This window comes from Astatotilapia calliptera, chromosome 13, assembly GCF_900246225.1.
Source record: "Astatotilapia calliptera chromosome 13, fAstCal1.2, whole genome shotgun sequence".
Taxonomy (NCBI): Eukaryota; Metazoa; Chordata; class Actinopteri; order Cichliformes; family Cichlidae; genus Astatotilapia; species Astatotilapia calliptera.
This window is the reverse complement of record NC_039314.1, coordinates 5,842,778-5,867,521: the sequence shown is the minus strand read 5'-3', so window position 1 is coordinate 5,867,521 and position 24,744 is coordinate 5,842,778. Positions and strand designations below refer to the sequence as shown.

At 41.5% G+C, this 24,744-nt stretch overlaps 1 protein-coding gene across 1 annotated transcript; it reads right to left on the bottom strand.

Annotated features, from left to right (window-relative positions):
* Positions 1 to 4,978: 4,978 nt before the first annotated feature.
* On the bottom strand, positions 4,979 to 23,914 carry btaf1 (BTAF1 RNA polymerase II, B-TFIID transcription factor-associated). Its single transcript, XM_026190162.1, has 38 exons — positions 23,496 to 23,914; positions 21,699 to 21,822; positions 20,752 to 20,866; positions 20,076 to 20,219; positions 19,282 to 19,481; positions 18,048 to 18,181; positions 17,746 to 17,875; positions 17,597 to 17,665; positions 17,407 to 17,496; positions 17,218 to 17,313; positions 16,505 to 16,681; positions 16,131 to 16,271; positions 15,891 to 16,015; positions 15,363 to 15,483; positions 15,097 to 15,201; positions 14,736 to 14,885; positions 13,986 to 14,128; positions 13,673 to 13,847; positions 13,330 to 13,533; positions 12,655 to 13,075; positions 12,317 to 12,501; positions 12,062 to 12,218; positions 11,656 to 11,765; positions 11,330 to 11,531; positions 11,047 to 11,195; positions 10,493 to 10,645; positions 9,863 to 9,984; positions 9,276 to 9,443; positions 9,052 to 9,129; positions 8,816 to 8,945; positions 8,574 to 8,715; positions 8,330 to 8,460; positions 8,056 to 8,178; positions 7,426 to 7,578; positions 7,010 to 7,221; positions 6,747 to 6,906; positions 6,304 to 6,474; positions 4,979 to 6,161 (listed from the first exon to the last, which is right to left on the bottom strand). The coding sequence occupies exons 1-38, from the start codon at positions 23,507 to 23,509 to the stop codon at positions 6,015 to 6,017; spliced, it is 5,571 nt and encodes a 1,856-aa protein (XP_026045947.1). The 5' UTR covers positions 23,510 to 23,914; the 3' UTR covers positions 4,979 to 6,014.
* Positions 23,915 to 24,744: the final 830 nt, after the last annotated feature.

Genomic DNA, 24,744 nt, shown 5'->3' with positions numbered 1-24,744 from the left:
AGAGCAGTGATGTTTTGGGGCTGTCGCCGAGCAACACGGACTTTCAACTCCCGCCACAGATTTTCTATGGGGTTGAGGTCTGGAGACTGGCTAGGCCACTCCAGGACTTTCAAATGCTTCTTACGGAGCCACTCCTTAGTTGCACGGGCGGTGTGTTTTGGATCATTGTCATGTTGGAAGACCCAGCCTCGTTTCATCTTCAAAGTTCTCACTGATGGAAGGAGGTTTTGGCTCAAAATCTCACGATACATGGCCCCATTCATTCTGTCCTTAACACGGATCAGTCGTCCTGTCCCCTTGGCAGAAAAACAGCCCCATAGCATGATGTTTCCACCCCCATGCTTCACAGTAGGTATGGTGTTCTTGGGATGCAACTCAGTATTCTTCTTCCTCCAAACACGACGAGTTGAGTTTATACCAAAAAGTTCTACTTTGGTTTCATCTGACCACATGACATTCTCCCAATCCTCTGCTGTATCATCCATGTGCTCTCTGGCAAACTTCAGACGGGCCTGGACATGCACTGGCTTCAGCAGCGGAACACGTCTGGCACTGCGGGATTTGATTCCCTGCCGTTGTAGTGTGTTACTGATGGTGACCTTTGTTACTTTGGTCCCAGCTCTCTGCAGGTCATTCACCAGGTCCCCCCATGTGGTTCTGGGATCTTTGCTCACCGTTCTCATCATCATTTTGACCCCACGGGATGAGATCTTGCGTGGAGCCCCAGATCGAGGGAGATTATCAGTGGTCTTGTATGTCTTCCATTTTCTGATGATTGCTCCCACAGTTGATTTTTTCACACCAAGCTGCTTGCCTATTGTAGATTCACTCTTCCCAGTCTGGTGCAGGTCTACAATACTTTTCCTGGTGTCCTTCGAAAGCTCTTTGGTCTTGGCCATGGCGGAGTTTGGAGTCTGACTGTTTGAGGCTGTGGACAGGTGTCTTTTATACAGATGATGAGTTCAAACAGGTGCCATTCATACAGGTAACGAGTGGGGGACAGAAAAGCTTCTTACAGAAGACGTTACAGGTCTGTGAGAGCCAGAGATTTTCCTTGTTTGAGGTGACCAAATACTTATTTTCCACCCTGATTTACGAATAAATTCTTTACAAATCCTACCATGTGAATTCATGGATTTTTTTTTCACATTCTGTCTCTCACAGTTGAAGTGTACCTCTGGTGCAAATTACTGACCTCTGTCATCATTTTAAGTGGGGGAACTTGCACAATCGGTGGCTGACTAAATACTTTTTTGCCCCACTGTAGATAAATAGCTGCAAATAACTTTCTTGTTTACAAAACTTGTGCATAGGTTTTTAAAATTTACAATTTATAGTTGCATTTCAAGTTAATGATTCATGAAACATGTTTGTGGTTGTTACTTTTTTTTTGTCTGATTTTAGATCATTTGTGTTAATACAATATGACATGTGAGGTTGTGCTACTTTTTTTTTTTTTTTTTAAAAAGTAACAAGTAACTATAACTAATTGCTTTTCCAAAGTAACTTGCCCAACACTGTCCATCACATCATGACATTTCCATAAATTGGCAAAAATATTACATTACAAAATGCATAGAAAGAAAATAAAGTGGATTCTTTATTTAATACTTCTTGAGGTCAGCTCAAGTTATATTATGAAAAAGAAAAAAAAGGAGAAGAAAAGAAAAGAAAAAAGAAAAATAAAAGGAAAAAAAGAGACGTTATATTGTGAATTATTGGAAGGTTATTCAGATTAACACAATAATAATCTAGAACAATGTGCTTGAGTGTTCACTGTGTTTGTTTGGCTCATAATGAACTTTTAAAAGATGAAAAGTAAGTAAACACCCAACAGCTTTCAGTCATCAATTTGCTTTACAGTCAGTTTATCTTGTGACAGCTTCATGTGATGTTTAACAGGTGATTGAGTGAAGTGTAAATGTGCAAAACTAACCTATAGGCGGCAGCAAATGGCTTGCCTTGTGCCTTCTTGCTGGGATGACTGTCAGTTATCCCATTAAAACAGAATAATCCAGGACAGAGAAACTGACACTTTTTACACTTACTCACGACATTTTTAAACAAATGTTATCTCTAATTTCTGCTTCTTACATTTTCACAACAGACTCATTACTTCAGGTTCAGCAGTACAATTTATAGCAGTTATACAAAGTTGTAGTCACTGTACGTGAGAATCTAGCTAGCGCTAAAGAGGAGGAATCAAGAAGGGTAAGTATCAGATAATTTCACATATCTGTCAGTTCAGAGAAAGAGAGGGAGACAGAGGGAAGGTGGTGCACTAACGTAACAAGACAAGAACTATAACCAAACTAAGTACACGAAAATAACATACACAGCAAATGACAGAAATGTAACTAAAAACAAGGCACTGACAAAATCAGACTGGAAGTGCACACTACAGAGATGTGCTGGAAAATATTATACTGAAAGGATGAAACACTGAAGAGCAAGAACATAAATAACTTCATAAACCCAAGGTAAATCATGAACTCACAAAACTCAAAATACTGGGTCAGTGAACCAGAAATCACGACAAGGGTGTGTTAAAGCTAAATGGACTAAAACTGAGCACTCAAAGTGCTTTTTATACAACTTGCCTCATTCACCCAGGCACTTTTTCTATGTAAGTGCTTTCTATCTATCATTCACACACATTCATAGTCCTACGGATCCATCCATCAAAGAGCAACTTGGAGTTAGTATCTTGCTCAAGGATCTTTGGCATGCAGACTGAAGCAGACGGGGACTGAACCACCAACCGTCTAATTAGCAGGTGGCCTGCTCTACCTTTTGTTCCATCTCTCTGAGTTTTGTGAGTCAAGTGTAGAACACAAACAGTTTCCTGTTGTGGAAAAATAAATTGAGCATCAAAACCAAACTGATTTTCTGAGATATACTGTATTGAAAGAAAGTTATTGAGATTTATTGAAAGGGATCAATCCAGCCAGAGCAGGGTTCATACCAGCAATGACAAACAGGCAAAATAATAACGGCTCCTTTATAGTGTAGGTACAATCTTTGTGTTTATCATTATAAACACAGTTTATAATTAGTTTATTACAGCTAAATAACAACAGTACACTGAGGTTTAATAAGGTGAAACACACATTTTTCTACTATATTTCCACCCTTTTAATTATTTCTAATCACTCTTGTAGTATAAAATTTGTATGCAAAATATAGCAGTAATAAGAAATCCTCTTGTTGGAGGAGGGCGCTCTTTCACCCCTCACTCTTTCGTTCCAGCATAGCTGTAGGTTGAAAGGGGAGAGCACATTGTACACCCTTGTTGTCTTCTTCATCGTCAATATGGAATTTTTTTTAACCCTTTGGGTTATTACTGTGGTTCTGTAATCCTCTTGCAATGGCTGACAGGGACCCAAGTGGCACAGCCTTCAACTTTGACTCCTGTCTGGATTGTCAGCAGTACCTGAAATGGGCCATTCCACCATTTCTCATTCCAGCTGGTTCTCTGGAGATCTCCGATAAGCACCCAGTCTCCTGGTCTGAAAAGGTGTAACTTTGTTTTAGGTGGAAGGGCTGCTTGAACCATATGAATATGTATATGAATGGCTCACAGGCCCATGTGATGCTAGAATGCCTTTTCAGCTGCTGCTACTGCTTGCAGTTAAAGGAAGGCCTGCTGGTCTTTGTCCTTCCCCACGTTCCTGCAACAAAACATCCACCCTTTTCATCCGCTGTCTGGGTGAATAGGTTTATCAGGATAGGGTGATCCCAAAGTAGGTGCAGTCTGCAGTGTCAGTCAAAGCTTTGTCTTCACAGCATGCTTAGGTGTCCACTGGCAGCAATATGAGCCAAAGCAGAATCAAATAATAGTAACAATAATAATCAAACAATCAGGTCACTATGATTAATGAACCTACTCTGAGCTAATGCTGAGTTTGTTTGGATGTTTTGGGAGGAGAAAGGTTGGAGAAATGTCTGTATTGGTCTGGTTGGCCTTTTTTTTTTAAACCAGTTTATACTAATGCTTTTCACAACCCCTCTAAGTTAACTGCCCCCCCTGCCAGTTTCTTTGGCACTAAAAAAAAAACCCCCTAATGACAACATTTTATATCTGTTTAATCAAGTGTGCCTACAAATGAAAAAGATCATGATTCTGATGATGCCAACCATTTTATATCTATACATCTACCATCTACATTCCTGTCTACGGATACGCGTTTCATGTCGATCTGGATAGCGTACCGCATTGTCCCTGCTGTTTCATGGGCGCTCCCTGGGTAGACGAACACTGGAGGTCTCATGTTGTGATCTTATCACATGAAGGAATATGCTCCTTTCCCCCACAAAAAACATCCCACTGCTTTTAATGACTTTTAGTTTTAAAGTTTTTATTACCCGACTGGAGCACTGGTTCCACCTCTGTGAGGATTTGATGATTATTGACTTGGACCTCTGTTGTCTTGATTATTTGCAGTATGACTGTGACTCAAAAACATGGAGCTCTAATGCTGCTACTGCTTACTACCGCTTCTGAGTTTGTTGCTGCAACCCCCCCAAACATGAAAAATAAAAATCTGTCAATACTAACTTTCATTACGCTCTTTGGCCCCCGCAGTAACATTTAAAGGTCTGTGCTCTTGGGCCACTTACAAATTACACTGGAAAATGTAAAGGTCAAGCTGTGAGAATGAAAAACACACTGTAACGTTAGCTTAAAAGAAACAAAACATAGCACAATCTCCTTCCTCTGATAAAATTCCCACTTTTCTGAGCACTTTTTGTACAAGATGTCTTTAGAAAGTTACAAATTAGCATCAGACAAATTAAATTTACCCACCGATCCATTTGAACCATGCTTTCCTGTGGAGTGGTAAATTTTGCATTTACCTAGGTTCAAATGAGACCAATGTGGAAATGTGTTACATGTATTCACTTCTAGTTTTTATTTTCCCTGGATGTACAACCACACCATCTACTGGCCATTGATGTCCAAAGAAAAATACATGACTCAAAGGTTTGTAGAATTTATTACAATCCCAAGATCATAAACAAAAAGCAGCAATTAGACAATTATGTACAAGTCTATTCATTTTTTAAAAATACTTATGACAAGTTTCAGGTATCAGCCACAGCTTGGCCTCCTCAGTTCCATCTCTGTAAACTTGCTTTGACGCGCAGTGCTTTCCCGGGTCAGTCTCTTTACAGTACATGTGGAGAAGGTGGACACAGAATATAGTTTCTCAAACAGGGCCTCCTGATGACCACATTTTTTGTGAACAGACTCTTCCAGGGCATGGTCTGAAGAACGGGAGTCGTCTTGACATAGCACAACCCGCTCCTGAGCTCAGCGTTGTGCTATAAAAAGCCAGCACTGTGTGACGGCATCCTGTGGCTTCTTGTTACTCTCTCCCTGTTTCCTTTTCTCATACAAAAACATGTTTGTATCCATCAGGCAGAGAGGTGGGTATAACGGTGTTTTAAGACTTTGTGAGAGGTGGCGGCGGTAGTAGAAGAGGGCGCACATGAGGAAGGTGCATCTAGGTAGTAACATCTGAAGCAGTTAACACTGTTTACTCTGGCAATGTGATATGAGCAGAGGGTAGAAAGCTGTAAAAGTAGCGCCTGCTGCTGTAACTATAAATGATAACTTTACTTATGAAACACTGTGCACTTGAAAGAGTGGAAAACGTTCCGCTACTGTAGACGACGTCTTTCACAGTTGTTACATCATCACATGGTTTTATTCTCTCAGGTTTGCAAAGGACCTGGGTAACTTACCTCATGAGAATAAGTTTGAGTGATGTTGCTGCATACCTATCGACTGTAGAACGACAACGATTCAGGTCTTTGGCTGTGGGTAAGTAATCGCAGTGGGAAATGTACTGAGAGTATTATCCTTCAGGGACTCCTTAACGTTACTCTATTTAAGGTGGCGGTGTTAGGCATGTGGCTGCAGCAATAGGGGTCTCCTCGCGCTCTGACCGGGTCCTGCTCGGCCAGAGGGCGAGACGCCTGATGGATGCTGGGTGGACTTGCACACAGTGCTACTGCAGAGAGTGCATGAAGCTGTCCAGGTTGTACTCTGAATCATACTGCTGCTGGTCCCACAGCTCTCCCAAGCTGTCCAGCACTGACTTCATGGAAGTCTTTCCTGAGGTTGATGACTGCTCGCCCTTCTCACCTTTATCCTCCTGAAACACATTTACAGACAAGGGAGTTCAGCCAAACACAGGGGAAAGATGCGTGCATGTGTTAGTGGAGAACATAAAAATTTGACTGTTATTAGAAATCAGTAACAATAGTACAAACACTAGAGGACAGAGCTGCTCTCACCTTGTCGAGTGTGAAGAGGTTGAGGAGCTGGTCTGTGCCCATGCTCTGCAGGCTGGCGTTCTCTTGGCTTATAACAGTGTTAGCGATGCTCATCTTGAACTTCTGCAGTCCCATGATCTTCTCCTCCAGCGTACCTCGTGTGATCAGCCTGTACACGTTCACCACCCGTTTCTGCAAAAGACAAATGGAACGTACTAAATGCTTTCATGCCAATCTAATTTCAACTGCTTCTCTTTGCATCACTAGCTTTAGACAGCAGCAGCCTCTTGATACAATCCAAGGCTGATCCAATGTGAAACTAAAAGAAAGTCAATTCTTTACGCGGGATTTGATTGTGCAATTTCAGTGTCAGAGGAAGGTTAAGAGTCATCAAAACAACCTGGACTGCCTAAATCTGTCTACACACTGATATTCTGCTGAGCAAGTGTGTTCAACAACAGTACCTGTCCTATCCTATGGGCACGGTCCATGGCCTGCAGGTCCCTCATTGGGTTCCAGTCATGCTCCACAAACACCACGGTATCTGCACCAGTCAGGTTCAAACCCAGACCACCAACATGGGTGGTCAGCAACAGCACATCTATTGATGGGTCATTGTTAAACCTGAGGCACAGAAAGAAGAAATCCTAGTCTTGCATTCATTTAGCAAACTCGCATTGAGCAGACTTCTGTGTTTGACAGCGAGCAACTGTACAGATGAGCTAACCTGGAAACTATAGAGTGACGTTGGCCGGCCTGCACGCTGCCATCCAGCCTCAGGTATGTGACGGTGGGCAGTCTGGGTTTCAGCAGGTCATGTTCAACGATATCCAGCATACTCTTCAGCTGACAGAAGATTAGCACACGATGTTGGGCCACCACTGCCTCAGTGGCCCCCTCTGATCCTCCACCACCACCAAGTCCGCAGTCCAACAGCAGCTGAGAGCAGAAACGTGTTAGACTGAAGGCATGGGGCATCTTTGAAATCAGATACAAGTGAACGGTTGGATAACTGAATACAACAAACATCCTTATAGAATCTCTTCTTCCTACATATCTTTGTGTAAAATCAAAAAGTTATCAGGATCAAACACTTGGTCCACGGAAGACGTGAGAAAGATGACCTGAAGAGTGATATCTCACCTGTTTGAGAGCAGATAGTTTTGGCGCGTGCTGAATGTCTCGCAAGCTTGAGTTCTGTCCTGCCAGCTGCTCAGTGATGCGTTTGTACTCTGGATGCTGAGGGGTCAAGACCAAGCTGGGGTGGTTACACAGCTTCCGCAGGTACTGCAGCGCCTTAAAGAATGAAGACATAAACCCAACTATTAACACGGCGAACCATCAGCAAAGGAAAGACTGTTAAAAACTCACGTAAGGTTTTATAAGATGCAAATAATAAAAAACATTGATACAGATTTTAAGATGTCAGTCATCAGGAGGACAAATGAGGAAACCGTGTGACACTGACAAGCAAGAATTTCCTCACTGACGAGTCAAATCTCCAAATGTCAAATTTTAAGGGTAAAAGGCAAAAGAGAGATTATAAGCCTACAGTTTTCATGAGCAGGCCACTGTTTTGTCTGTCTTATATTCTGCCATGGTGTGGAAAATATGTGGGGGGTATGCAGGCACCATATTCTACTGCATAAATATTTAAGAAACATTTGCTTTTCCATTTACCAGAAAGGAACAATTCAAAGCTACACATTATGGTCAGGACAAACTTTCTTCACATATGAACCGCAAAGACCAGATTTATCAAACCACACATACCTGGAAGACATGGCCTGTGGCCTTCAGCTTGGGCTTTTCCTCCTCCTCTGTAGAAGCTACAGAGATGCTGTCATCCACACTGGCCTTGGCTCTAGACTTTGCAAAGTCTTCATACAGCTGAACCTGCAGGCAGTGACGAAGCCAAAATCAATAAAACTGTGCCACTAACAAGTTTTACCAGCATGGATTCCAACCAAGACTTTGCAAACACACATTCCAACTACTGTTCATCATACTAATGTGGAATGTCTCCAAGGTCATTATGGGTCAATACCTGTAGAGGGCTCAGGTTGCAGTAATAGTCCTGAATTATTTTAGGAGGAAGATCCTGGAGGACATCCTCCTTCATCCTCCTCAGAAGGAAGGGTAGTACCTGTCGATGCAGGGCCTCCATTGCCAGGACTCCTACATGGAGAAGGCAACATTAATGGTAGGCCACATTCAGTAAGAGTAACCAGATAGAATGAGAGAAAATCTAATATCTGAAAAAACAAACAAAAACTAGGGGGTTCACATACCTGCCTCCTGCTCCCTCGATGAGCTTTTGGCGTCTCGGCTGGCTAGGATTGGTTTACCGTAGCGTGCAGCAAACTGCCTTTCTGTTCCGAGGAAGCCCGGCATTAGGAAGTCGAACAACGACCAGAGCTCCAAGACATTATTCTGAAGTTAGAGCATTAAACATTATTCCACTCTGAGCTGCAGAAAACATGGAAAGAATGGAAATCTCCATTTCCTTTTCAGATCACAAAGGAAGCCTCACCTGAATGGGCGTTCCTGACAAAATGACTCGGAAGTTGGCAGCCAATTGTTTTATGGCTTTGGACAGTTTGGTTTTCCCATTCTTGATCACATGACCCTCATCGAGGATACAGTAATTAAATTTTATATTTCTAGAAAAGTAAAAAGAAATAAAATCACTTTAAAATGCAGAACAGAAAACACAAAAACAAACAGAAAAACAAACAAAAAACAAAAAACCTTTGGAGTAGCACTCACCTAAAAAAATCTATGTCATTTCGGACAACATCGTAAGAGGCTACAACAAGATTGTGTTTTTTCACTTGGTGTTGCAGCCTGAAAAGAAGTACATGTTTACTTAGCTTCAAATAAATGCATTTATCTCTACCCACACACAAACTGTTCTTCCTCACTTATTCAATTTTACAAAAAAAATGAGAGCATGAATCATTCTCCTGCAGTCAACTCTGACTAATCCTTACCGCATCCGCTCTGTAGGAGGCCCAGTGTAGTGCAGCGGGTTGAGGTACTCTTTGGCGCAGAACTTGCCCACTTCGTCCACCCAGTGGCCAGTCAGCGTGGGAGGACACACCACCAGAGAGGGCAGGGGGCTGCAGTCTGCTGCTTTAGTCTTGGCATATTCCTGTGCCCTGAAGAGCATGCGCGCGCGCACACACACACACACACACACACACACACACACACACACACACACACACACACACACACACACACACACACGAGACTGGATCAGAGTTTTAAAGGTCAAAGATCAAAGGCAGCTTTAAGAATGCACCGAGCCTGGACAGACCACCGCTGGTATTCAAGCTGTCAAACCATATTCTGTCTTTTATAGGGCAATAAGGCATGTGGACGAGTAATACCTATAAAAATTATTCTCGTGGAGGTTACTCGTGTTTTGTCTGCATTTAAACCACATTAAAAATGGGCGTAAAACAACTCACACTTATTAAGCCTCTGACAATGACTGCATAGAGTAGCATAGCACTGTTTAAACAGATAATATATTTGAGCACGTACTCCATCTCTGTAACAGTGCTGTTAGTACCTGAGGTAGTGATCGCCTGCCAGAATGCAGATGGACTGCAGCGTCTTGCCGAGACCCATGTCGTCACACAGGATCCCATGCAGCTTGTATTTGTTCAGGAATGCTAACCAGTTCACTCCATCCTGCAAGATTAAACACACCAACGCTCAAATACCACAACACTGAATATCAAGGTTTCACTGGTTAATCATACTAATGATTAGACAAAAGTCATCAAAACAATCTCTTCAATGACACCCATCAGTTTCAGTGCCTATGAGTCAGTTACATTAGTGATGCTAAGGATGTGGCAGCGATTTCAGCAACATTTCAAACAGGATGTCTTCACTTCTGTATTACAGAGATAGATTTGTTCTCAGTAGAGCTGCTAGAAGCCAGTTCAAAGAAGAGCCAGCACATTTACTTAACCTCCATTTGACTGCTTTAAAATTTACTGTAAAGTAAACCATTTGTTGTCAGCATCTCTATCTATGTTGCCAGCCTTCCGCATTTAAGAGAACCTCAGTCTTTAATGTGGCAGAAATACGGTCACACTGGAGGTGATGAGACAGCTCAAGCACTAAAATGTTCCAGAAGTTGTTTGTGTGTCAAAATATCCACAGGGTGGGCATCCTTAAACGTGACACAAACCTGCTGGTACTTCCGGAGCTCTGCTTTAATGGGCACCGGGATTTTGTAGTTCTCCAACTTTCTGCCATCTAGCAGCTGCTCCAGGAAGTGACGTTCTCTAGCTTTCTGCCGGATCAGGTCAGCAGACATGGCAGGAGGGTCTGGTATACCCGCCTGGTAGAAAAGAGGAAAATACATTACTCAGAGTCCAAACCAGAGGTGTCAAACATAAGGCTCGGGGGCCAAAATTTGCCCAGCAAAGACTCCAATCCTGTCCACTGTACAGCTGTGGAAAATGTAAAGGTAGGTATAAATTCTGGACTTTCACAAGTTTTACAGCTTTCTTACTGATCAGGATTCATGGCGACAGATTTACTAAAGTACTATTTCTCAGCAGAAATTTTGAGGCAATTGTACTTCTTTTTCTAATATACAGCTACCCCAGGGATCAAGTTTGTACTTAAACTTCTATACCCTGTATGTAGGTCACAGTGTAAAAGGAGTTTGACATCCCTGATGTAAACATTAAATAATTATTAAAACTGCACTTTAGCCTGCTGTCTGGGTGCTCGTACCTCTAGTGGCAGCAGGCGGATGAGTGTAGCAAAGCACTGTGTGGCCATGAAACGAATGCTGTCGCTGGGGTCGCTCATGCGGCCTAGCACTGGTACTACCAGCAGCACGATGTAGGGCACAATGTCCACATCCAGCTGCTCCATGACACCTGCAGGAGTCTTGGTCAAGGACAGTAAAATACAGCACAGGAATACACTAAATAAAGGCACAAATAAATCAGTTCTGGAGTGCTCTTATATCAGAAAGGTAAAAAAACTGAAAGGTAATGTCACTGAAGGATACAGGCTAAAGCCTCGATGGCGCCTTCTTGTTTGGTGCAGTCATCAATAGCAGCTAACCAGGGTAATACACACTCAAGGAAACTGTTCATGGTCTCCAGTGTGGCTATCTTGCTAAGCACACCAACACAGCGTGCTGCCATGTGACGTACTGCTGTGTATGGGTGCTGGAGGCAGGTGAACAAATGGGGCAGGTGTTCCAATAACTGCAGGAAAAGGAAAAAAAAAAAAAAAAAAGTCCAACAATCTCCATAAAATGTCACGGATTCCAAATCCATGATAATCATAAAAAATGATCAAAGTAAATCAGTCAAAATGGATCAAACTTACCAAAGGCTTGAGTTCGGCAGCCATGGCTCCTGCCATGACTTCCAGTACTTGTAGAGAGTTGACCAATTCCTGAGCTGCAGCGTCGCCCCTCTCCAGCTGGGCCTGCCTATCTACAACACATGAAACACAATGATTCAGAGTAACAACTCTGTACATCTTAACGATGTGAAAACACGGAAGGATATAGAGAATCGGTTCGGTGAAAGGAGGCCTTTCATTCCACTGATCACTGAATCGTGAGACTCTATACAGCTTTTAGTTTCTAAGATATCTACAATTAAATCTAAAATAGCACAGTTTATGTTCCTAAGTGACAGTTACAGGTCTATATTGGTGAAAATCAAGGTGACGATATTTTCACCAGTGTCTATCAAAGATCAAAACCTGATCAACATAATCAACATACCAATGCACTGATTTTCTGTTGCCACTGACGTCAGTGGTCCCACCGTATTCTCCCAAAGGTATGGCAGAGACTTTGTGAGGTCTGCACCAAAGTGCCGTGCAATAGTTGTTAGGGCGAACTCTGCACCTCGTCTCTGAATAAGAAATGGCTTCCTGCTCTGAAATGAAAGAAAAAAAGACCAAGAACAGTAAAGACAACATGGCGTTGTTGGTTTTAAGCTCAATGTGTTGAAAATGTACTTTAGTTCTTCTGTACCTCATCATTCTCTGAGCTGATGGTGCTGCCAGGAGGAAGCTCTGTGGTTGGGTTTTTTGGCGCTTTAGGAGCTGGACCCCTCTTACTGGTGATGGCAAACGCAGCTCTTTGGTGGCGATACAGAGTGATGATACCTCGAGATTTATTGACCATGTGATGCATGCCGTCTTTCTCCAAGCCACCCCCTGAAAGCATGACAATTAAGAAAACCATCAGTGTTAACACATGATTTTTATATTCACGAGTCAAACCTTTTAAAACATCACTGAAACCCCAAATTTAAAATCCTGTTTGTAGCTGACAGACTGAAAATAGAGCCAAGCTTCAAAAGGTCTCACCTTTGGCATTTTCCTGTGTCGGAGGTACGGGGCAAGCAGATGAGGGCGTGGTTGCAGAGTCCACACAGGCTGAGGCACAGAGGTTTTTGATGATCTTAGGGTTGGGGCACGGCGAGCGTCCGGCACACTGTTGAAGCAGCTTGGCTATAAAAGAGGCAGCATAACCTTGGATCAGGGTGTTCTCCTCCCTCTTGATGGCCTCCATCAGAGGCCTGACGAGTGGGTTCAGTTTGTCGGGGAGCACCTGCAGGTTAATCACGGCACAGGCTGCGATCATGTGCACACGCAGATGCAGCTGCTGCCATTCTGTGCTGGTCTCCATCACAGTCGCTTGAGCCTGCTGCCGTTTGCTGTCCAGGGCTGGCCACTGTTTGGACTTTACATTAAACCCGGCTGTTGACTCTGCAAAGATGGTGGTTACCTAGGGAACAAGCAGGAGGGGGATAAAGGGTGTGATTGAAAAAGAGTCTGATGTGTTACAGAGTGCAATATCCATTAACCTTCGAAGCCAAGAATTGTTACAGTTTTTGATCAAAAATCATTCATGGTTTTGTTGAGACACCATACCTAGATGACAAACATGCTGCAAAATCCTAATAAAGATCACGGTGCTTCACCAATCTGATAATCGTGTGTCAAAGGTTTATCAGTGCACATGTGTGTGTATTGACTTACCAGCTCACTGGCTTGATCAATGGTGAAAACGTTACAATTGAGGCGGTCCTTGAGGTCTATGTTGGCATCAGCAAGCAGTGCAATCAGCTGCTTGCACTCATTCTGCATGCGTGTGAAGGGGATGGCGATCTCATCATAATACAGCTGCTCAGACAGAATGGCCAGAAGACGAGGCAGCACGGTGGATGACACCGACTGACAATCCTGAAAAGATACGAGAGAAAACCTTTCAGCTTCTGAAAGCCCGATTCTGCTTTGCTGCCAAGTCAAGAAATCTTAATCTTATTTAACAAAAAAAAAAAAAAAAAAAAAAAAAAAAAAAATCTCAACAACTGAATTTTACCTTCTGCAGTGCAGCCCAGTCACAAAGCACTAATGCCACTGCGATTCGCTGCAGGGCAGACTTGGAGTTGAGATGGAAGAGCAATAGCTGAGCCAAAGATTCTGCTGGTCTGATCTCCTGGGATGCAGCATTGAGTTGAGGGTCACAAATACACCGACACAAAGCCCCCAGCAATCTGGATTACACAGGTACAAAGAGAGCAGTCAGTGCAAACGCAACCTCGATCACTTAGTCAGCAATTCCAGTTATTTCTTGAGAGTTAAAGATCATTAAGTTAAAGAGTTTTCTTCCCATTATAACTATGAAAACTTACTTGGCAGCCATAAGTCGAGCACGAACTACTACATAGTCCCTCGTAACTGGGTCATCTGTCACCGTCTCTGCACCCGCTATATATTCCTGAACAGTTTCCTTCACCTGACTGCTTGCTTGACGTCCCTTTGTGCCACATTTATCCTGTTTGAACAACATGATATTAGTTAAAGTTTGTTTTATTTCAGAAGATGCCAAATCTACATGTTTGACGTGGTTTTAAGAGTGGAAAGACACCTTCTGTAGACATTTGTCCGCTTCCCTTCTTTTAACACTATTAGTTCATTACATGCAAAGCAAACCTGTCCATCCCAAGTTCTTTTTATTGTTCCTCAGTTCCGCCACACCTCGTTAAACCGGCATTTAAGCCACTTGGTGGGTGGGTGCACGCTTCTGTGTGCCAGTGCATCCCCTGTCTCTTATTTCCTCCTCCAGACGGTTAAGGTTTAAGCTCCACTGGCTCAAAAATGCAGAACATGGCTGTAAGACTCTTATTGTCTGCCAGTCTGTAACCTAGCAACCACAGCAAGGTGCACTGACTTGTGTGATAGGGAATCTGCATTATTTGCATGAACCCATTGATAAAAATAGAAGTGGAAACACTGAATCATTCCAAATTATGTCATGCTGACCTTTTGTTTAAATGTATCATATTAATTCCTGTCACTGTAAAATTGCTCCTTCCTACTTCTAAAACAAAAGATACGCTGAAAATAAAAGTTTTTATGTGTATAAAGATAAAGTATACAACCTTGGAGCGGGCTTTTACTTCCAGCAGCATGTTCAGGTCTATTGGAATGTGGGAAGCTTGCATCATGAGACAGAGCCAGGCACCCATCCATGGACAGCTGGCTGCTACCACATACTGTTGGGGGGCCTGAGACAGCAGCTCCATCCACACCTGCACATAAAAGACGCAGATTAACAATGCAAAAAAAATCAAAGTCTCCCATATGTGCTATCCAAGTATAAAAAAAAAATAAAAAATTTAACATTTACATTAAAAATCGACAATACAGCATCGTCTGTATCGTTCCAGCTGTGTTTTATAACCAAAGTTGGACAGAGTTTGTCATTTAACCCAAAGTAGTTAGGTGAGTCATGTAACAAACCTTTAGGATCAGTTCAAGGATTTCCTCATTGCTCTCTAGTATGCAAGACTGGAAGATATGCCGCAGCATGTCTTGTAGGATGGGATTTATCCACGCTGCACAGCTCTGGAACAGCAAAACCACAAAAACGCCACCTTATTATTAGGGATGCAATTCAGTTTAAAGCTGGATTAAGAGCTAAAAAAACAAAACAAAAGAAATATTTTGCTCATATTTTTGTAAATATATGTAGATTTACTATCCGATTATTATTGTTAGATCTTTACCTGGTCAGCTTTAGACAGTAGTGTGTAAAGCGTTTCCAGTGCTGCTCGTCTTACTGATGATATAGTGTGTCTCAAGAATGGCCATACCCGAGGAACCAGAACAGTTAGTGACTGCTGCATGCTGGGATGAGAAAAAAAAAAAAAAAAAAGGGTCATAGCTAAAGAGTTGGCGCTCGTCTAATTTTGTGCTTGTGGTTCTGTGGAGTGTATTGTCTGTTTGTGCCCTTTTATGGAAAATTAGGTCATTTAAAAAGTGTTTAACACAAAGTACTGTTGTGAGTTGGCTTTCACCCCAAGTTACTAATAATGTCAGTTAATGTCAGGTCACTGACAAAATTCTATGACAGCACTTAATGCTCTTATGAAGACACCCTGCAAAAGCTGTGTATGGTTTGGAGTCAAGGTTTGAAATATGGAATCGCTGGAACCAATTTCTGGTATTGTGAGTCTCCTATTATTCAATAAATCAACAGTATTTTTTGATATATTACTTTATTAGTCTCTTTTTTGCATAAGCTTGAAACTGACCTGCATTGTCGAACCTGTGGATAGGTTAGCAGCGAGGACAGCAAAGTCATAATACTATTGGTGGAAGCAGTCAGATCGTCCAGGTCTAAAAGTGCATCCCATAGTGTGTTCACTATGAAGGGTACCTGAGAGACATTAAGTTTTCAGACTAAATTAATAAGCAACAAGGACAGCAGAAAGTTTAACTACTAACAGAATGCACATTTCACCACAGAAATTGAAACTGGTTTTGTTTCACACCTTATTGGGCAGTAGCTGCACCAAGCCCCTGACCACAGGGATGAGGGCTGCAGCTGCCACGGCCCTGACATCGTCATCCAAGTCCTGTAGGCCGTCTGTGATTGCAGGGAGCACACGGGGAAGTAAAACAGCAATCAAGTCCTTTGACACAAAAGAGAAGATGAAAATCAGCATGTGTGTATACAGCATCAGAAAGCGAGATAACAACGAGAACATATGCGTCCAGTCTGAAAAAAGCTTTTTGTCCAAGTATAACACCTCCTGTTCCCCACAATTCACATTCATGGCCACACGCTACTCGAATCAAATACAATGTCGAATCTTGCTATTCTTATTCAAAACTCATCATATGCACAGTGATAGAGATGGTGTACCTGACGAACAGCCAAGGTATACTTGATTCCCAGCAGGCCTCCATGACGCACCTCCCACTGGTCCTCTTTCAGCAGCTTCAGTAGGACATCTACCGTCCTCGAAACACCAGATTCATTCATGTGGCGAAGGGCCACACCCAGTGTCTGAGCACACGTCTCCCTAACAGGAGCCACTACCTGTCAAAAGGAAGAGAGCAAGATTGTGATAGAAAGAGTTAAATCAAAGCCAAAGACACAGATTGAGCTGAGTGACACACATCTGACAAACATAAGTAAAAAGTTTGGCTTCCTCCTACAGGCTAAACATGGTAACACACTGTCACAATCAGACCTCAATTCCCTGCATCTGTGAAGTCCTAGTTTATCTAGTTTATGCTAAATTAATAATTTACTGAGAATTTACTTTAATTTCTTTGAAAACAGTGATTTTGGAAGGAATTTTATAAAGAAATGTAGCACCCAATCAAAAAAAAAAAAAGTTTATTATATACATGTGTCACACTTAAAAAACAAAAAAACCAAAAAACAAAACAACCCCCCCCCCAAAAAAACAAAACAGTAACCTTTAGCATTGTCCCTACACAGCCTGCAAATTCCTGGAATGGAGAGTGCTGAACCTTTCAGTAAGGCGCGTAAGGGAATGTACAAAGGAGTGGAAAAACTCTAGGACAAATATGTTCAAAAAACATTTGTTGATAAACAAACAAACCTACCTCATCAGATACAAAATCGCCAAAGCGGTCCAAAGCAAAGACACACAGCAGCCGGATGACCACGTCTTCTATCCATTCCTGATGCTGCCGTAACATCTGCATCAAAATATCAGTACAGTCTGGGTCATGTCCGATTCTCACTCAGCTGTTTAAAAAAAAAAAAAGCCTGAAGATGTGGTTGAGACCTACCTGTTCTGCAGTGCTTCCCACCACCTTCCCTCCCTCAGCACCATGGGACTTGAGGATTTCTCTAAGACCGGTGCCTGCACCATGACGAACCTGGGAAACAAAAACAACACATGTGGTTATTCTTTGAGCCCACTCTACCCCCTCTCATTCAACTTACATTATCAAGTGAAAATAAGTATTGTGTTTTTACCTCCCACGAGGGATTGAAGAGGTCATTGCAAAGCTCCTCACAGAAGCTCTCCAGAGGCCACTCGTTCGTCTAAGGAGAAAACAATAACGCATCAGCTATCTGACACTGTCATCTATACCAGCTTCACCGACTTGTTTCTGATTGCTTACCTCCTCGAATAGACTGGAGTTATCCGGAACGTTGTCGACTAGGATCTTATGCTCTGTTGCTGGTTGCTCAGTGACTACGTTGGTGGTTTTTCTTCGTTTCTCCTCAGGTTCACCTTCAAAACTGTCGTTACTAAAGGTTAAAGACAAATGAAAGTCACAGGATATGATAACTCTCGAATCTTAAAAAACTGTAAGTACGCTGACAAAAAAAAACAAAAAAAAAAACCCATGTAAAATACAACACATGCACTCTTCCAAACATACAGTTTTGATTAGAATCCAGAATATATAGATAGTCCTACCTCTTTTCATTAGGATCCATGTCTCTGGATCTTTGCTTTGCTACCAACTTGGCCATCCTCTTAGCCTTATTTTTCTGACGACTGCTCATGCCTGGTCGGAACTCTGAGTCGATCAATTCAGCTGCCTGAATGGTCTAAAAAACAAAAGAGTGGTGTTAATTAAGAAATTCCTCCTCTAGTGAATCTCAAAGTGGGGATACTGTTTCAAGAAAACTTTCCAATTATAATAAACAGCAACTCTAAGCTGACAGCTGTTGAGTCTGTTTCCACAGGCCCCGCTAGTTTAGAGACTTATTCCTCATGAAGAACGAAAAACAAGACAGAACATCTTCAACCGGTCTTTAACTCGCTAACGAGGGAGAGCTTTGGTCAGAACCAGGTGGTGGAGCATAATGCTCATCACCTGTCTCTAGCCCAAATCCTTCAAAGAGCAGCTCTCTATTGACAAACTGTTACAATACACATCACAGCACAAGCACCTCCCACTGTAAAACCCCCCCAATGGTGCTAAGACAAGGCACTGTGTATGTGTGTGTGTTCCTGCTCACCAAAAGGATCATAAAAGCAGGAAGTGTACAACACAAGAAACAGATCTTTCAGATACAATGTATCTACAATAAAACCCACGTCAGCCTCACCCAGCACCAAATTGGCTGGACAGGTGGTCAGAGACAAAGGAATGTCTTTGATTCTATAGTTTGAACTAAGACTTTACAAATTTAAGAAACACAATGACAACATTCAACAATTTGACTTAACAACAGCATTCCCTCTGCCTATTCACACACAAACCATTTTAATTTCCTCATCCTGTGCTTGACTTTCTGCAAACAAGTGTTCCAGCAAATGAAGAACCATAGTGACAGTTTCAACAACTGGAAGCTGCCACAAATATTGATGAGGCAGAAATAAAAAAAGATGATGAATCTACTCTATTGCTATGCCGTGCATACTCACAGGAAGCGTGCAGAACTTCACAAAAAGGGCCCACGACATGAAAATCAAACTACATGACCCATTTACAAACAAAACAAAAACAAATCTGGCACAGACAAGTTTTTAATACTGCAGTGCAACAGGTATAGGTATAAACTGCAATAGCATCTTTTAAGCCTAAAAAGTTCTGGCTACACTGAGAGGTATGTTTAAGACTTCCCTTTGACAATTCATTAAACTCAAAGAGACAAAATGTGTGCTAACATATGGTGACTCGAGAGGTCTGAGTGAGACTCACCAAGTGGTTTCCGGAGCTGGATCCAGCTGTGGCTTTGCTTCCGTGTGCTCTGAGGGCATTGGGTTGACAGGTATAGTCCAGGTCCTCGTCGTTGAACAGCTCATCTGTGTTCATCCCAATAGCAGCACCCATATCTAGACCCAACTTCTTCTGAAGAAGCTTTCTCTGGCATGCAAGACGTTCTTTGGGGTCCATCTCACCTGAGAACAAATGACAGGAAGTTGGCTGGAAACTTTAGAAACTTTGGCTCAAAGTGCATGTAGCTGACAAAAACCCCCCCAAACAAACAAAAGATTTACGTTAAACAACAGACAGCATTATGAATGGTCTTGAATGTCACACTGAACTTGTTAAATTTAGTAAACAGTAATATTGGGACCAAGAATGAGAAGTCAAATGAGGCCAAAGGGAAACGACATTACGTGCGTTACGACATACACAGGAACTACAAATTCAAATGACCACCAAAAGATAAGAACGAACAACTTTCTCCTTTCAAACTGTATTCAAATTTGTAACAAAGCAGTCTTAATGGTCAGGTTTGACTGGCATTTGTCCAAACACATTTCAACCTGTTACAATGGTCTTCATTTTAAATCAAAAACTTATTAGATAATGTCTTTCCTCAATGGAAAAAAACAAGCAGGAAAATGCAGATTTAAAATCTTCCACTTTGGTAAACGCCACATACAATCAGACAAGAGGCCGTGCAGGTTCAGACGTGTGCATGGGAGAGGGTGTAAGAGCATAGATGTTATTGCAGCTGAAATAATATTTGAAGAGTCACTACAAACCAGTTTTGTCATCCTGCAGCTCAAATTCGGCCCCAGCAGATCCCAGCAGAGATGCCCCGTGTTTCAGCAGGCGGGAGATGTCAAAGTGGTAGAAACTCAACCGGTCGCAAGATGTTTCTTCTGGAGACAGGTCTTCACAGGACTCTTTACAGAACAAACACAAAGTTTCATAATATTAAATTGTCATTTCAAATGGTGTAGCCAAGTGAAAATGAAAGGGAAGGTGCAATATTCAAATTGTAGGTAAATTAGCACAGAGCATATAACACAGAGAAGGTTATAACTCGCAAAAACAAAAAGACAATGATGCAACATTTCACTATTTTACAAAAAATATTAATTAGTGTGAAACTAAACAGACAAAAAGACATCAATTTGGGGCATGGACACCTACTTTAGGCATCTTTTCCAGTTCACAACAGAGGGCATCATGTGTTAAACCAGTATGTATTCAATTACACCCTTAAGCACCTAATAATTAGTACGCAAGTTTTCACACAAAACAGTCACTTTATGAACTGATATGAAACCTAAGTCAAACCTATGTGGTCTGAATTTTTTCATAAGCATGTTTGACCAAAAGAATAGATCACTTCACAAAAACAAATGATTATTGTGATGCATATACCTCCAACTCATCACTTAAATATTTTAATGAGAAGGCACAAATGCTCACCTTCTTTAGGCTTTGGAGCTGGTTTCCATTCAGGAATATTCTTCACAATGGCCTCTACAGCTTGGCCTGCTGCTATACGGGTGTCCCAATTGGGACTCCTTAGATAGGTCAAGACCTTATAAATGACAGAAAAGAGATTGCATTGACTCTTTGTACAATTGGCTGCAAACAGAAAGTTTTAACAGATACAGCCAAAGAGGTGTACCCAAGATAGCCATATTTTAAGACAGCTGCTGACAAAAACAAAAACATATAGAGTCTGATCTTGTGATGCACAGGAATTACTTGTACATAATCTGACATTGTTATTTGAAAATTTGCCCATGTTTAAATTGAGCATTCATCACTGCAACTTAATATACACCCGATTGTAAACTGTGATAAGAGAAAAGCGCCCCAGTTAAACCCCATACAATCTCACAAAGCTCAAGACTATAGGATTGTTCTGTATACAATAATGAAGCTCAGCTCATTAATCTGGTTGGAAACACAGATGCCTTAAGACATTATTAATATTCCACACATCTGAGTGTGAGAGCACTTATGGATACTCAGGCTGGTATAGCCAACAGGGTTGTTTAGAAAAAACAAACAAAGACGACATTCTGATACTGCTGGGTTTTCTTTCCCTTTAAGTCCCAACTTGAAGCTGAGAAAAAGTTCACCAGCAACTACACAAAAACAGTTGCAGTCTGCATAACCAACTCTATTTGGACAGCAAACATGCAAAGCAAATATGGCGTCAAGTCACCAGAAGCATTGCACTACTACAGACAACTTAAAAATATTGTTCTTCTTTTGCAAGAAATTCTCAAAATATTTGTCACATATGTACACCTTACAGCTATGAAGGTGTGTACACATGAATATACACAGAAAAATATTTTTTCTGCTCGATAGCCTGTGACAACCCTCACAGCTAATCACAATTATATGAAAATACACACCTTTGATAAGAGGTTATTAAGCTCATGTGGGTGGAGTTTAACCACTTCTCCAAGCTGCTGGGCTGCTGCTTTCCTGGTTACTGGTGTGGTTCCAGTGTCGAGCAGGATAAATAATCGGTCAAGTCTAAAGACAGGTTACAAGAAGCACACAAAAGAAAACAAATCAAGGTTGAAAGTAGTCAGTAGAACATCAGCGTGGACCTTCTTGACAGCCACTGTCCAGTCAGCAAATTACACAATGTTTAACAGTGGCAGCAGAACATTAACCTGTTGGATCACTTAATGTTCAAACATGATGTAATGAAGATTTAAGATACTGAAAGCATTTTTTTCCTAAGAATGAAGCTCTCAATGTTACCCATTAATATAATTGGAGTTAATTTAAAATTAATTAATTAATTAAATCTGCATCATCCTGGAATTTTACGATCAGTCCATCTGTTTTTGATGCTCTACGGTGCAAATAATTAAAGATGTAAACTAATTAAAAGAGTCACTACTTTATTTTCTTGGCTTTGCACCCAAGCAACCTGCCTAATGATTCCAGTCTTTCACCAAGGTCATTAGCAGTCTATTAATAAAGTGAAGTGGATTAGGGATGTGCAGATATCCCTTCAGGTTCTACAAACACTTAATCTGGACAAGAGATGAACGCACACTAATATACACACAACACGTGGACTCGACACAAATTTTAGAAATTCTGTTTACAACAAGAATATTTGGAAGAAATCAAACGTCTCTAAAAATCAGTTTTAAAATTTGGACTTAAAAAAAAAACAAACAACTATCATCGAAGTGTGACTGTTTAGGTTTCTAATATTAACATAACTGGTTAAATATTAGAGAAGTATACTTCTCTAATATTTAACCATTGTTGGAGTCATTTACTTTCAGAACTTTTCCAATGCAGCATTTGCTTTGGAATGCAATGGGCTTTTCTTTTGTGTTTTTTAAAATCTTTCAGATGTGGGTGTGTGATTTTCATGATTCACTCTGTGTAATGAACTCTGAAGGCAGAGGAGGTAAGAAGGATGCCCCCCCCCCCTTTTTTTCCCCCCCTTCTGTGTGCAGTGTTCCTATGTGACCCCTGTTTAGTGTGCTGTTATGAAAACTAAACTAGCCCCTGAAACACACTTAAGTCAAAATTATCCCTGCCATCTCTGTGTTTTGTTACAATGCAAAGGCATGAACTGGAGCACTTAAGAAGTTTCATAAAGGATCTTCTTGATCTATAAGGAAAACCTGCTGGGCTGGAATCAGAAAACTGGACTTACATGCCATCAGCTACACAAGAGCCGTGAAGTCTTCAGTACCAGAGAAACAACATAACAACAATCCCCCAACAAACTATAGGTGGACTACACCTGAGTGTATTTACGGTTGACTTACAGGTGCAACTGTTCCGGACACTGACATTAACTGGTTGTGCATGCAGAGGCGGCTAGCCAGTGGTGGCATCTCTTGTTTGCAAAGCAGCTTTACTGACATAACTCCACAGCAACGTTAATTAACCTGTACTTAACGCCGGCATCAGCAGAGTGTTACAGAGTACTGGGATGTATTTTAATGTCGCACCTGAAAGTGAACACGAGCCCAAACTTACGTTAACACTTCGAGGGATATCACAAGAGGCGACCAATTCACACTGTAACATTACACTTGCTAACGTTTGTCAGGCGTCGCCATGCCATTCTCTTCCTAATCAAAAGCTAGCAGGTATTAGCAAGCCCGCTAGCTAATAGCTAAAAAAAAACCCTGGGATAGATAAACAGAGCTACTACAGACGTATCTTACCTCGATACAGCCATGGTCAGTTATTGTGGGCACTTCAGCGTCCTACATCCAACAGGCACCCGACAACTTGAAACTTTTCTTGCTACGCTGTTTCCAGTACGACAGATAACAGCAGACAGTCATTAGCTAGCTAGCAGCTACCGCTAGCTAGCCGAGGCCCCAACAGTGTGCTTCTGTCTACCAAAGAGAGAGAGTTCACAACCAATTCATGTCTTCAAAGTTGCCCCGGTCGTCTCTCTGCTGTCTTCTTCCACAAAATATCGCCAAGTACCATTAACATAAAGCCCAGTTCACCCCTCAGAACTCTTCGCAGATAAATATTTTAACCTGATAAGATTTAAAGAGTTATTTTGTTGCACGTTGAGGACGACCCAGAAGACTGTTTTTATATGAGGAGCCATCTTGCATTTATTCCTTCCTCCATAGCAGGCGGAGGCTGATTGGTTACAAGGGTCGGAGAGAGCCAATCAAAAGACGCGTTAAAAGAGGAAACGAATCGAAAGGGAAAAAACACCCGAAAAGAATACTTTTTTCTTCAGATGTGTCTATACATTGTTGCACCTTATATTGCTATAGTTATTTTTTATTCTATATGTTAGCAGCTTATATCATATTAACATATTAACAGCAGAATATGTGTCATAGTTATATCATTGATTGAATTTGCATCTAGTATAAAATTATTTAAGATGGATTTTTTTTAAAATGTTTCAGTGTATTTCCACAGAAATTGCAGACATTTCTCTCAGTCGTGATGATTCAACGTCTCAACTGAGCTTGAGCTGACCATGGTCCTGAAAGGTTCATCTTCTCAGTTTCTTGCTTTTCTTGTGTCTTCTTCCTTATAGAAGCATGAAGAAACACTAAAGGGGGCTAAAACACAAACACTTTACTTCCAAGGTAGCTGTTCTCATGAATACAAGCAAAAAAGTGGCGACTATCATTTCTCAGTATGTCTTTAAATGACACCTTTCATAGCCTTTAATTCTGTCAAAAGTGTGATTATTCAGTGTTCATGTGTGGTGTAGCCACTTTCATCCCAATATGTGGCCTTTGTTTTTCTTTGCAATGAGACATAAAGGATGAATTTAAAAAACCTCAATTGCCTTGTCACAGACCACAGGATTCGTGAAGTGCTGTCATACAAATCAAGCTTCTTTGTTTATTTTAAGTGTAGTTTTCTAGTCTATCAAGCATCTACAACAATATTTTTTGTATGAGAAAAAAAAACACCAGATTGCAGATACAC

Excerpts from the sequence above, each read along its gene's own strand:
- btaf1 (XM_026190162.1), bottom strand. Across the intron at positions 17,876-18,047 it reads ATGGATCCTAATGAAAAGAG|TAACGACAGTTTTGAAGGTG; the intron begins GTAGGACTATCT and ends TTTAACCTTTAG. Across the intron at positions 14,129-14,735 it reads AAGTAAAAGCCCGCTCCAAG|GATAAATGTGGCACAAAGGG; the intron begins GTTGTATACTTT and ends TTGTTCAAACAG.